The sequence below is a fragment of the Polyodon spathula genome, chromosome 8 (assembly GCF_017654505.1).
Source record: "Polyodon spathula isolate WHYD16114869_AA chromosome 8, ASM1765450v1, whole genome shotgun sequence".
NCBI classification, from domain to species: Eukaryota; Metazoa; Chordata; class Actinopteri; order Acipenseriformes; family Polyodontidae; genus Polyodon; species Polyodon spathula.
Genome location: NC_054541.1, coordinates 48,806,634 through 48,819,946, shown reverse-complemented (window position 1 = coordinate 48,819,946; position 13,313 = coordinate 48,806,634). Strand labels below are relative to the sequence as shown.

The 13,313-nt window shown below is 38.4% G+C and overlaps 1 protein-coding gene across 13 annotated transcripts in view; it reads right to left on the bottom strand.

The window, feature by feature from the left end:
- LOC121320099 (pleckstrin homology domain-containing family A member 5-like) overlaps window positions 1-13,313 on the bottom strand; it is a 107,982-nt gene that overhangs the window by 38,323 nt on the left and 56,346 nt on the right. For all 13 annotated transcript variants that reach the window (XM_041258299.1, XM_041258302.1, XM_041258300.1 and 10 more), the window contains 2 exons: window positions 8,394-8,477; window positions 106-226 (listed from right to left, as the gene is read on the bottom strand). In XM_041258299.1, coding sequence (XP_041114233.1) covers window positions 106-226; window positions 8,394-8,477 — 205 coding nt within the window. The remainder of the gene's footprint in view (window positions 1-105; window positions 227-8,393; window positions 8,478-13,313) is intronic.

Genomic DNA, 13,313 nt, shown 5'->3' with positions numbered 1-13,313 from the left:
ATGAAAGGGTTAACTGCAGTTTAAACATTCTTAGAAGGGTTAAAATAATAATAATAATAATAATAATAATAATAATAATAATAATAATAATAATAATAATCTTACTCTGGCCAGAGGGCTGCCTGGATGTGTGCCGCACTCTGATGCCATGGTGCAGTTTGAAACTTCATTTATTGCACTCACTGGTCTGTCTTTCTTTTCGTGGGACTGCATTTTTGAAGCAGGGCTGGAATTTAAAAAGAAAAGAAAAAAAAAACACCACATTATCTGCTGCTCTAAATAATTAATTAAAAAATGTGTTTCTTAGCCATGTCCTATTTTCTAAAGTTAAGAAACTCCGGTCTTGCGGGAACACCTTATGTGGAACAAATGTGACAGGAATAAGAACATCCTTCTATTTAACAGATATATTGGTGTTGGGTCATTGAGTAGATCATCAAAAGTTTGTAAAAAACTCAGGACTCCAATCTCATGACTGTCAATTCTTATGCAATTCCGTAGCGCGTGGCCAGCCAAGAATCCAGCGTAGAAATCATTCTACACCTACTCTAAATGCATGCTGTAAAATAACCCAGATCTAGTAACACCAATAGTACGATATCTCTTGATTGACAACCAGGCATTACTATAAATAAGCCCCTCACCCAATTCTGCATGCATCAGGGACTCTTCATTTTACCCTGTGCATTAGCTTTCTGGTGGCAGTTTTTTCACTCAAAGGTTGTTCAATATAACACACAACTTCACCGCTCAAGTTATTCTAATCAATGCTGGGGTACAGGAATTCAAAACAAATGGGAGTCCACAGTACGTTTAAAAACCAGGACAATGACTGTACGGTTTGTGGGGTTGCACCTACATTCACCGCAACCTCTTGTTTCTGCATTCAATTCCGAGACTTTTAAAAATCTTCCGACTTCTCCATTCTGCGTCATTGTGCTGCCTGACGCTCAAGCCCCATGATGCGAACAGCTTTGAAGCTGCTACAGCAATACTTTCACTGCAGAACACGAGAGGCTTTTATTTTAAGTGCTGACCATGGGATGTGCCCATGACCACCCTGGAGAGGAGGGTAGGAAGGTCAGTCATTATTCCCACTATGAAGTCTTGCCATTCCATTACAGATTTGCTCCTGATCACCAATATAGGACATTTCAGGAGCCTATTAACTTTGCAGCAGAGATGTTTATTTATTCAGCCATACATATTGTAAATGTCTATTCTTGCAGCAGAAAATGAATATTCCGATAAACATTACATAACCTGTGCTAAAGAAAGTGCAACAGACAGAAAGATGCTGTATACTCCATATATCTCCAGATTCTTACCAGGCATTATCCTAAAAGAATGTCCTTAGCAAGTTTCTCTAGAAGCAGGTATAATAGAACTCTAAAGTGCGACACACTGAAGTAAACCCGCCTCCACTACACCATTAGGGGACAGTAACTGTGCTACAGCAGCCGCTGGATCTTAAGGAACAGCACAGTATCAGAACAGATATTTCTGTATACAGAAAAGCAAAAACACGGACCAGTAGGGGGCTACTGTATGTGGTTTAACGAATATCTATGAGTGGCATACGTATGTGATTGAGCACCAAGCTTTTGTTAGAAATTAGGAGTAAATCTCTAAAACATTACATTTAAGATTTTTCACCCTTGAAATTACCACAATGAGCTTCAAAACAATCTCTTGTTAATGGATGAAATCCTCAAGCCCGTTATTTCAGTAAACAATCTGATAATTACACTGACATGGACACTGGGTTCTGATTAGCTCATCTATTAAAAGGGTGCTTTGAATGAAGGAGATTGCAGTTCCCTGTGCTGCTCGTTCACCACCTCGGGGAGCTGAAGGATGGAAGCTCTCTAGTATTTCAGAGGTGCTGCATAGGGATTGTGCCGTTAGCTCAGCATTCCAGGGATCCGAAGGATGGAAACTCTCGTATTTCATGGGCGCTGCCTGGGGACTTTAAAAATGGCCTCAGCTGGATGAAAAGCAGTGAAGCTTGTCTGCAGGCAGCTGGAGTTCTGTCAGTCCTGTCCCTTCCCCCCATATTTTCTGTATTTTAATTTGCATTTATACTGTTCTCTACTGGAACTGGGTCATGCAGCAGCAGATTAGGAGAACTTTAAAAATGCAAAACCACATGGCTTCAAGCGCTACGGTACAGTCCCAATACAATGCTCCAAATACAGACTGCTTTGAAGGTGTACGTGTGTATCTCTTTGTACAGCAACATCCTATTATATTTGTCTGTAACCAATATAATTCCCTAATTTGAGAAAAACTAAAAACAAAAAATAAATCAAACCTCTACAGTTTCTCAATTAGAAAGAATGCGGTAATGTTTGTCTACTGATACTGTAGCTTCCCAATCTGTTCACACTCATTCTACATGCTGGTTGAACCACACAGTAATGTAAATGACACAGGTGTGTAATTTACATTACTGTGCTCCCTCATTGTCAATGCGGTAGTCAGAAACCAGAGTAAGAAACCATGCAATTCTGTAAAGTGTGCAGCCTGGTAATAAGAATTCAAGAGCAGATGAAATGGAATCATGATTTGCAATGAGGGGGTATGGAGGGTGTTATATATCCCATTAGTACTTTCTCATCCCCATACAGAACAGTCACTCTTTCCTTTGTAATTCACTGGCTTTATAACTTGATATTCTGGGTGAAGCTGCAAGATTTCCAGTCACAGCTGTACATTTAGCTTTTAGTAACATAAAATAAAAGTAGTTGACCATGACCCTATATCCACTGTGTCTTAAAGCTCTCAAAATACTATGCAAAAAGTATGTCCAGGCCAGGTTTGATCGCAAGTGATAAAGCACTTCTCCAGAAACAGGTAATCCTAGGGAAGCTGTCTTGATATACCCCCAGACTATGGTATAGACTGGATAAAGACAAAGCATAGGCAGATAGGACACATAGACCAGATACACCACAGACTATGGTATAGACTGGATAAAGACAAAGCATAGGCAGATAGGACACATAGTCCAGATACACCCCAGACTATGGTATAGACTGGATAAAGACAAAGCATAGGCAGATAGGACACAGTCCAGATACACCCCAGACTATGATGCACTCAATAACTTGTCCTAAAGAAGGTCCCGGTCACAAATGGACAAGCAGTTCTCTAGATATATGCGGTACTCTCCAAGGGTGGCATATATACAGGCATGTCCTTCCGCCTCCACTACTCCAGATCCCCTTATCCTCTGGCGGGATATATGCATTCAAAGCGTGGGATAATAAGCCCAATATCAGTCTAAGCCTAACAAAAGGTGACAAGGTGGGATGTTGTGCAAGCTGCAGATGGTATAAATTATCCAACGCTAAAAATCATAAGGTCAAACAGTTTGAAGTTTCAACAGAATAGCATTTAACAATAGAATAAAAACCTTTCTACAGTAGCTTTCAACTGTGTGGGTTTAATTATACCTGATATGTTTAATTCTAGCTCTGGTGTGCTTCTTTTTGCTATAAAATATTTCATTTACGTACTGTAATAGAAATGTTATAGAAAACAAGATTGGCTCAGCATGGAAAAGTACTGGCATCTTGCACTCCTATAATCTTGATCGCATAACCTTGTATGCTTTGCTTAAGATAAAGTTTTGCCTATACTGCAGCAGCAGCTGTGAGACAATGGATAATAGGATGAGCCAGACGTGTCTCTTTGCACATACACCCAAAGCAGCCATTCTGTTATCTGCTTGCTTAGCTATATGCCACATATGCATAATTATAAATTGTTTCCCTAATATCTGAATCAACATTGGCTAACCCTCTGCCTTGCTGACAGTTTTAAGGTATATAAGAAACTGATCTAACTCTGTATGTTGAAAAACTACTCGATGATTATCTAGCACCCTGTGTGCTGAGAGTGTTCTCAGTTTGCAACTTAAGAAATAAAGGCTTGTGTGTTTGCACAATAAATAAAAGCTTGCGTCTTTTATTAGAATTTCCACGACAGTACGAAGAATCAATTTTGACCATAAAATGCCTTTAATTATTCATGAATGTGTAACACTACGAATACATCAATAAGAGATCCAATTATGTTTAGAACATAAGAAAGGTTACAAACGAGAGGAGACCATTTCCCCATCTTGCTCATTTAGTTGTTAGCAGCTTATTGACCCCAGACTCTCATCAAGCAGCTTCTTAAAGGATCCCAGGGTGTCAGCTTCAACAACATTACTGGGAAGTTGGTTCCAGACTCTCACAATTCTGTGTAAAAAAAGTTACACTTTCTGTTCTGAATGCCCCTTTGTCTAATCTCCCCCTGGTCCTTGTTTCTTTTTTCAGTTCAAAAAAGTCCCTTGGGTACCTTTACCTTTTAGAATTTTGAATGCTTGAATCAGGTCACCGCGTAGTCTTCTTTGTTCAAGACTGAACAGATTAAATTCTTTTAGCCCTTCTGCATATGACATGCCTTTTAAACCCAGAATTATTATGGTTGCTCTTCTTTGCACTCTTTCTAGAGCAGCAATATCCTTTTTCTAGCTAGGTGACCAGAACTGAACACAGTATTCTAGATGAGGTCTTACTAATGCATTGTAAAGTTTTAACATTACTTCCCATGACTTAATGTTTTACATTTTTCAAAATATATCCAAGCATCTTGTTGACCTTTTTTTATAGCTTCTCCACATTGTCTAGATGAAGACATTTCTGAGTCAACAAAAACTCCTTTTTCATACAAAAGGTCTTTCATACATTCCTTCTTCAATTTTAGTATCTCCCATACATCTGCCATGTGTCTGCCCAGTTCAGAATCTTTTCTAGTTCATTTTGAATGTCCTTACCTGCTGCAAGTGTTTGCCACTCCTCCTATTTTTGTGTCGTCTGTAAATTTAACAAGTTTGCTTACTATACCAGAATCTAAATCATTAATGTAGATTAGGAATAGCAGAGGACCTAATACTGATCCCTGTGGTACTCCACTGGTTACATCACTCCATTCTGAGGATTCTCGTCTAATCAGTACTTTGTTTTCTACATGTTAACCACTCCCTAATCCTTGAATCCCAACTGCGTTCTGTTTGAGAATTAATCTTTTATGCAGGACTTTGTCAAAAGCTTTCTGGAAATCTAAATAAACCATGTCATATGCTTTGCAATTATCCATTATCGGTGTTGATTCCTCAATTTTGCAGTGTTGTGTTTTTCATCTCGCAACTCCAGTTTTCTGGGTTTTTTTTCTGTACTACACCCATCTAAGATGATTGCAACATTACAGCAAGACAGAGCTAAAACATTCTTGATAAATCTATATGAGGATGGTAGCATACTACTCTGCAAATGTTGCTGTCATTCAATTGATCATGTACAGAGTCAGTACTATTGAAATCATACTGTCAGTCGTAAACACGTAGAGAACAAGAAAGCAAAAAAAAAAAAACTCAGCCCTAAGGTACTGCGCTCAATGAGGGGCTTTCCTAAAGTAAGCAAGCAATTTAAATTAACTATCAACATTATATTTATGTTGATATGCCATGCTCAATTATTAATAAAAGGTGGGGAAAAACAGAATTGTTCATTTTTGAAAAAAAAAAAAAAAAACAGAATTTGCTATTCCCAGAATGGAAAATCTGTAACCCTACAAGCAATGCCCGACCTCTTCACAGCAAACTGGCTTGAACGAGCTGTCAATGGGATGGATACCGATGTGTGGCGAAGTTAAAGGAGTTTGTATAAGTGATGCTATGCAAGGACCGCTCACACAGCATCAAAACGGGGGACTGAAGGGTTTCTGTGTAAAAGAGTAATAGGGGAAGGGACGACAGTCGGATATATTGTGAAATGGGGCCGACTGAGTAAAGAGAATATCCTGTTCTCCATTTTTATAGGTTGCGTGACTCAGTCAGAGCTGAATAGTATTACCTAGAGCATTGTAGCCAATTAGCTGTGTACAGAAGGGCCTTGCCCCAGTGCTGAAGCTGTAATAAATACACTGATCAGAGATACAGACAGGCTTATTTCAGGAGATAGTCAAGAGGACATCCTTCACTCCTGTCCTGAGAGGATAAACCCCTAGTGCAGGCAGTATGGCACAACTAGACTGTAACCATTTAAAACTAGCTGACTACTATATTCTGCACAACAGTATATTTTGTAATAACACTTTCTGTATTCTCAATAATCAACGGATATTCATATTTAATAAAATGTAATTTGATTGTTAACAACTTACCAATGCAAAGACCTGTTGATGAATAATTCCTATTAACTAACTATAAATGAACACCACATTCCCTACCACTAACAATCTGTCATAATGAACTTAACAGATACTGCTGTGAAATGGGATTGTGAGTCATGGTTATTTAAGCGATTGTCAAGCTCAAATTAACACACAGAAAAGAATTTGGCCAGCCTTTTGTACTAAATATTCACATCACCCTACATTACAGTATATCTGTGGTCTGTGAACACACACACATTTTGAAAAGCACAGTTACAGTAAAGGCAAAGGTCTGGGAGGATCTGTAAGGGTGGAAAGAGAGTTGCATGCCAAACCAATGTACTGTAGATATGAATGAGCAAGGATTAGTAGAGCATAGTAGTTTGCTCTATTCCAAGTTTTATACCCCAAGCTGAATTAGACACAATTTACTGTATAGGAAACAAGATAGTGTCTAGAGTATGTACAATGTTAGTACTGGACTAGCCCTGCGGTGAAGGAATTATAATTGATGCCCAATTATACACGTCAATGAATAATACTCAAAACATTATGATATCACATTCTTGAGTGGGCGTCAAACCAGTCTTGGACAAGAATAGATCGTACACACATACATAGATCGATAGATTGATAGATAGATAACTACAGTAAGAGGGATTGGTCTCCAATTTTGGAATGCTTGGTCAAGGCAAAAGAACAGTTCTAACCGACACATTTAAACACAGCAGGTACAGCCCAGCTTGATTTGGCCAACAGAGAGTTGGCAGTTTCTTCAGAAACTTCCATTAATTATCAGGCAGAATGTCTCGATATTTCTCCTTCATAAAACACCTTGGGCTTGATTTAGCAACAAGGGCAAGGAGACATTTTCTTAAAGCAATAAAACAAATTGAAATGTACAAAACTAGCAAGGGCTTGCTCAGAATAGAATGAACCTGCTCCCTGCTGTGTACAAGTTGGTCCTTACTAGACATCATTAATAGGTTTTTATTCCTTCCAGAAAATGAGCCCTGACAATCCTTGCTAAATAGCACCCCCCCCCCTCCACTTCAATTATGTTTTTAAACCACATAAAAGAAAAATGAAAAACATTAAAGATCAATTGAGCAAGTACAGTAGGCTGTGTTGAATGCCAAGTACTGGCCAGCACCAATGGCTTTATTACTTACTTCAATTATAAAAAAGATGATCTTATTCTCCAGTCTAAACTGGTTCAACAGTAAACTATTCTTTTCAGGCAATAAGCCAGGCAGGAGCCTTTTAAATGGTATTTTAAAACAAGCTAAACAGTCTATCAAACTGAATGCACATGGTGCATATCAAATGTAATTTGCTTCGTAATGTTGTTCTGAAAGAAGCATGCATATCCCTGTGCATATCAGTCCATTGGTGCTGCAGTAAATTATCAGGTGGCACAGTAGCCCATGTTGCAATCTGTTATTGATGCAAGGCGTCTGAGTTCACACAACACTGAAATGCATTTATTAGGCAAGCTGAATCATTACAGCAGTGGATGTGAACTTGGGTTAGAAAGCTGAAACCTTTCAACTCTAATTCTGCATCACCCTTTTTAAAAAGCACTTACCTGAGCAAGGCAATTAGGGATGGACACGGCGGTTTTCATGTCATTTATATGCAGGGCTTCTGTTTTTCTGTTTTTATTAATTTCATTTTTAGCTACATTATTGAAGTTTTATGTAACCCCACCACACAAAAGTGTAGGCATGTTCTTTTCATTTCACCACAATTTCTGTTATAGATCCTCTGTATTTTAACAAATGCAGTTTTATATCCCTCCAACAAGCCTCCAATCCTAATTGTAATCGGAGTCTTCAATGGGAATTTACATTTAAAACGGGGTTTGAAGTATTCAGAACGAATCAATGATAGATACACGTCAGGAAGGGGGGACAGCTGCACTAGGAAAGGCAGGTTTTTTGTTTTTTATAGAACGAGAAACACTGTACCATAGAATGTGTTATTTACTGCATTATTAATGCATTGGTTTCTTTTGTACATTACCTTAACACTGTCATATATGAAAAATGGTCATATTGCCACTAAATACATTAAGCACTGTTTATTAGAATTAAAAAAAAAAAAGGTTGTCCCAGCTCTAGCATAACCAATAATGTTCCATTATTTTCATAATTAAAAAAAAAAGGCTAAAACCAATTACTTACTGTTCGTTCACAACAAAGATGCAGTTGTCCTGGGATGGCTGACCTGAGACAGGGTGTTTGCAAGTTACCTTCCTCTCATTGTGACTGGAGAGAAAGAAAAAAAAAAGAAAAAATCACAGGGTCAGACTTATTGCAACCTGTAGCTGCAGCTTATCTGCACTGCAATTTCAGCGGTGATCAAATACACAGATACACAGCCCCAAAGTGCAGGCAAGCTCCTGCTGACTGTGGAACAAAGCGATTTGCCGAAAGGGTTATTAACGAACTGCAACATCAATATGAAATGTCATGTAACCATGTTCTAAGCGGCTGAAAGAGGAATTTAACAGTATGGTGAAACCCAAATACCAAAAACACAGCATCACTGCAAACATGGCAAGGACTACAGTAGTCAACTGTTGCAGCCGTTATACAAAAGAAAAAAAAACATGCAGGACAGCGAACTCAACCTCCCCAAAACAAAAAACAAAATGTGAACATTTCAAATTATTTTAAGCTTCCACACTAGAACTGCTCACTACACATTAAATGACTAAATGTAGTAAAGTATGATTCTGATTCAGTTTGTGGCTTGAACATTTTTTTTTTTTTTTTTTTTTTTTTTTTTTAAATATTCTGAAATATTCTGCAGAGGCCAAAAACCAAAATCCCTAAAAAATATAGCCTAGTTCAGAGCAGAATTTAACAGTAATTCAACAGAAATGACAGATTAAACAGATGCAGATGTTAAAACATACAAGAGTATAAAGTACATTATTGAAAACATATAAAACGTTAAGACTTGCTGTAATAGGCCCACATTAACATTTAATAAAAAAAAAAATACCCCCATACAATGTTTAGTGCACTGTACGAAAACACATACAGTACACACATAAATCAAACCTTATGCATCACAGACAAAACCTCTTAAACACATCATATTTCAGACCAATACTGCATATGCAAGGATTTGATTCACAGACCTTATATTAGTTACTGTAAACTTCATCATGGTACTGTGGTCCTTGTTTTGTCAGATATAAGCTAGTTCTTGTACTTCTTGTTTTTAAAAAGAGAAAATCCTAATGCAGGACTGTCGCTTCAGTAGCTTTGGCACACTGTTCGCCAGTCAAGCCCTGATCACAGCAACACTGATACACACACACCCCTTCAATACAGGGATTAAAGTCTCTTTTACAGAGATAACTATAAATACAGTTACTGTCCCAGCAACAGCGAGACACTGTACACGCAGTGCAGCATTATTGTCATGATGGAGTGTTAAAATCACTAGCAAAGGGCAGCAACAATACAGATGCCTCTTTGACTTCTCATTGGAACATAATTGAGACTGGCTTCTACAGTACATTTCAGGCGGTCCACAATATAGTACAGTAAAACAAAACACTTGTTTTTAGTCCTGTAACTGATAGCAAAGTCTGCCATTTAAATGTGAAAGGGGAGGTGGTACCAGCATGCATACTGTACAGCAGGTGTTCAAAAAATATAAAATGGGGTTTGCAACAAAACACTTCATGTACTTTAGCCCTAGGGTACAGTAAATATCACAATTTCAGCTGAAAAACCACTATCAATATAACAAAATGTAACTCACAGCAAATAGACTTTTGAATGCAGCAACAAACATTTACTTTAATATAGGTGATCAAGACAGCAATTGAATGTATTATAATGATTTTGCTCAGAGAACTTTAACCCAAGCATGCCATTGGAGTCTAGCCTAGATATGGCTATGCTGCAGACTTGTAACAAGACCCAGATCTCTAATTGTGTATGTACTGCAGGCTATAACTATTGTATAACGTTGAAAATAAGTGAAATACCAAGGGCAGTGAATTAATAAAGGGTTCTTGCTCAGTAAAATTTAGTACATGTAAATATATTGTCAACATGGCTGATCCATGAAATTACAGTAATCAAAACAGGGACTGATAAATCAATAAAATACCAGTAGGTAATCTAAGAAATGTAACACATTCTTGGACACTGTACCTGTGTGATAAATAAACATATCCTTCAGTGACTCAGTTACCGACAGCACATTACTCCAGCGTACTCCAAGTCCAAACTAGTGTACAGAGAAGATACTCTTATGAAAAGATGGTACAATACTAAATCTGTATGCCAATAAAGCAACAGAATTTGAACAGAAGTAACAATACTGCATTTGTTGGTGAATCAAGTACATTTAGAACTGCTTGAGGGGCAGAGTACCACTAGTCCCCACCCCCCCTCAGCATTCTTGAGGGAAAAGCAGGGGACTAGTGCCACAGTCAAAACAATTCAATACCAACAATGACCCACCTGTGTGTGTGTGTCACAGTTAGGACCATTTTCTTTCACATCAGGTCAGGAAAGTCATAGCGCAGGCATGTCAGCAAGCCAGCATGACTAACTCATGCAGACACTGCATTATTGAATGTTCTTTACGCCTGTCACAGAGCATTCTGACTCAGACAAAAATAGATGGAAATCGTTTGTGTCACATATTCTAGGAAAAACCTAGTTATGGCCAAAGGTTGTAGAATTAACAGTGGAGTAATGATTCACCGGTATGGCTGATACATCGATCCAGACTCTCTAGGTTCGGTTTAAATCGATAAGGAATCATTCATACCGATACAAATGCACTGCAACTCACTGAGTAAACACTGTGATACTGCAACATCGTTTACTGAAAAATAAAGCGACGCGGGAAATGCGCATGATCATTTATTTACTTTACTTCCTGGGTCAAATAGAGTTTACGTCATTACAGTGCACTCCTCATAGCAGACACAATGGTGGACGTAAAAGAACAAACAGACTGAAGAGAATAAACCCAAACCTAAACCTAATCCCAAACCTGTACAAAACACTCCAACTAAATCTAATCCCAAACCTGTATAAAACACTCCACTAAGCTTAAACCCAAACCTGTACAAAACACTCCAACTAAACCTAATCCCAAACTTGTACAAAACACTCCACTAAGCCTACATCTAAAGTGTGGAAGCATTCTGTTTTTTCCTTCTAAATGAAAATAAAAACGATCTTGATAAATCAAATGGGATTTGCAAGATATGCCGAACAGAAGTTAAGTACACTGGAACTACAACTAATCTTAACGTGCACTTGAGAAGATGCAACGACATCGATGTAGACTGCACTGATTTACAGAGGCCTGTAAAACCTGCTAGGCTACTGCCCTCTAGGACCAGGAGCTGGGCTCCCAGCTGTAGGTGTTCTTGTGATTTGAAAAGCAGACCACAATGCCATATTGCATAAAGAAATGGGTTTTAAACAAGGAAATTTGTGTCCCACTTTTTTTTTTTTTTTTTTTTTTTTTTTTTAAATACTGTATTACCTCAAATTAACGCTGCCCTCAAATTAACAAACGGAGCGGTCAATAAAGAAACAAGCAACTCTGGCTATATACATGTGACACATACATACATATATACACACACACACACACACACACACACACACACACACACACACACAGAGTACCAGTCAAAAGTTTGAGTTCACCTGCCTGAAACCAGTTTTTTCATGATTATCTATGCTTTTAACTGTATAAACTTGTTTATAAATACTTAATATTTCATTATATGATACGTGTACTTATATAAACTGATAATCATGAGTGAATTGCATTCAAAAATGTAATTTTTAAATGAAAATGTAAATCTTGTCAATTTCAATGAAATGGTCACCCAAAGCAAGGGGATTTCAGTCTGAAGCCCAAGTCAGTTAAAAGTCTGAAATGTGTATAACACGGTGTTAGAAAACTGGCCTAAGTATAAAAGTGTATTTTGTAGATGTTCTCCGAGTTAACTAGCATGTTACCTAATTAACCTTTTGTCACCAATTATAGTTAACAGGTGAGGGTCCATGATTACTATAAATATAGGTAGCATAGGCACAAGTTTGTCATTCCTGAATGTAAGGGAGCAGAAAATATGCTCAGTTAAGCAAAGAAAAAAAGACAGTCTGTAATTACTTTAAGAAATGAAGGTCAATCTTTAAGACAAATTGCAATCGCAAACTTTGCAAATGTCTGTAACTGCTGTGGCCAAGACCATCAAACGATTTGAAGAAACTGGCTCTCATGAGAACCGAACAAGGTTAGGCAGGCCAAGGCTGACCTCAGAATCAGAGAACCAGTGAACCAGTTCATTCGAGTAGTCTGCAAAACCAGCGATTAACTGCCCCTGAAATACAAGCTCAGCTAAATGCTACTAGAAGTACAGATGTTTCAACATCAACTGTTCAGAGGAGATTGTGTGAAGCTGGCCTAACTGGAAGAATTGCTGCAAAGAAACCATTGTTAAGAGGGCAGAATAAGAGGAAGAGACTTGCCTGGGCCAAAAAACACAGAAACTGGACGACTGAGGAGTGGAAGTCGGTCTTGTGGACCGATGAGTCAAAATTTGAAATATTTGGGTCCAACCGCCGAGTATTTGTAAGACGCAGAGAGGGTGCGCGCATGAATTCTGCATGTGTAGTTCCCACTGTCAAGCATGGAGGAGGCAGTGTCATGGTCTGGGGTTGGTTTGCTGGTGACAGAGTTGGTGATCTTTACCAAGTCCATGGCAAGCTCAACCAGCATGGCTATCATAGCATACTTCAGAGGCATGCCATTCCATCAGGATTATACTAGTTGAGAAGTCCTTCATTCTTCAGCAAGATAATGACCCGAAACACACCTCAAAGTTGTGCAAGAAGGAAAGTGAAGGACAACTCAATCTAATGACCTGGCCTGCCCAGTCTCCAGACCTCAATCCCATAGAACTTGTATGGGACGAACTGGACAGAAGAGTCAAAGCAGCGCTACCCACAAGTGCCCTACATCTCTGGGAATTGCTGCAGAAGAGCTGGGAAGACATGTCGGGTGATTTCCTGCTGAAACTTGTTAACCGAATGCCTCGTGTT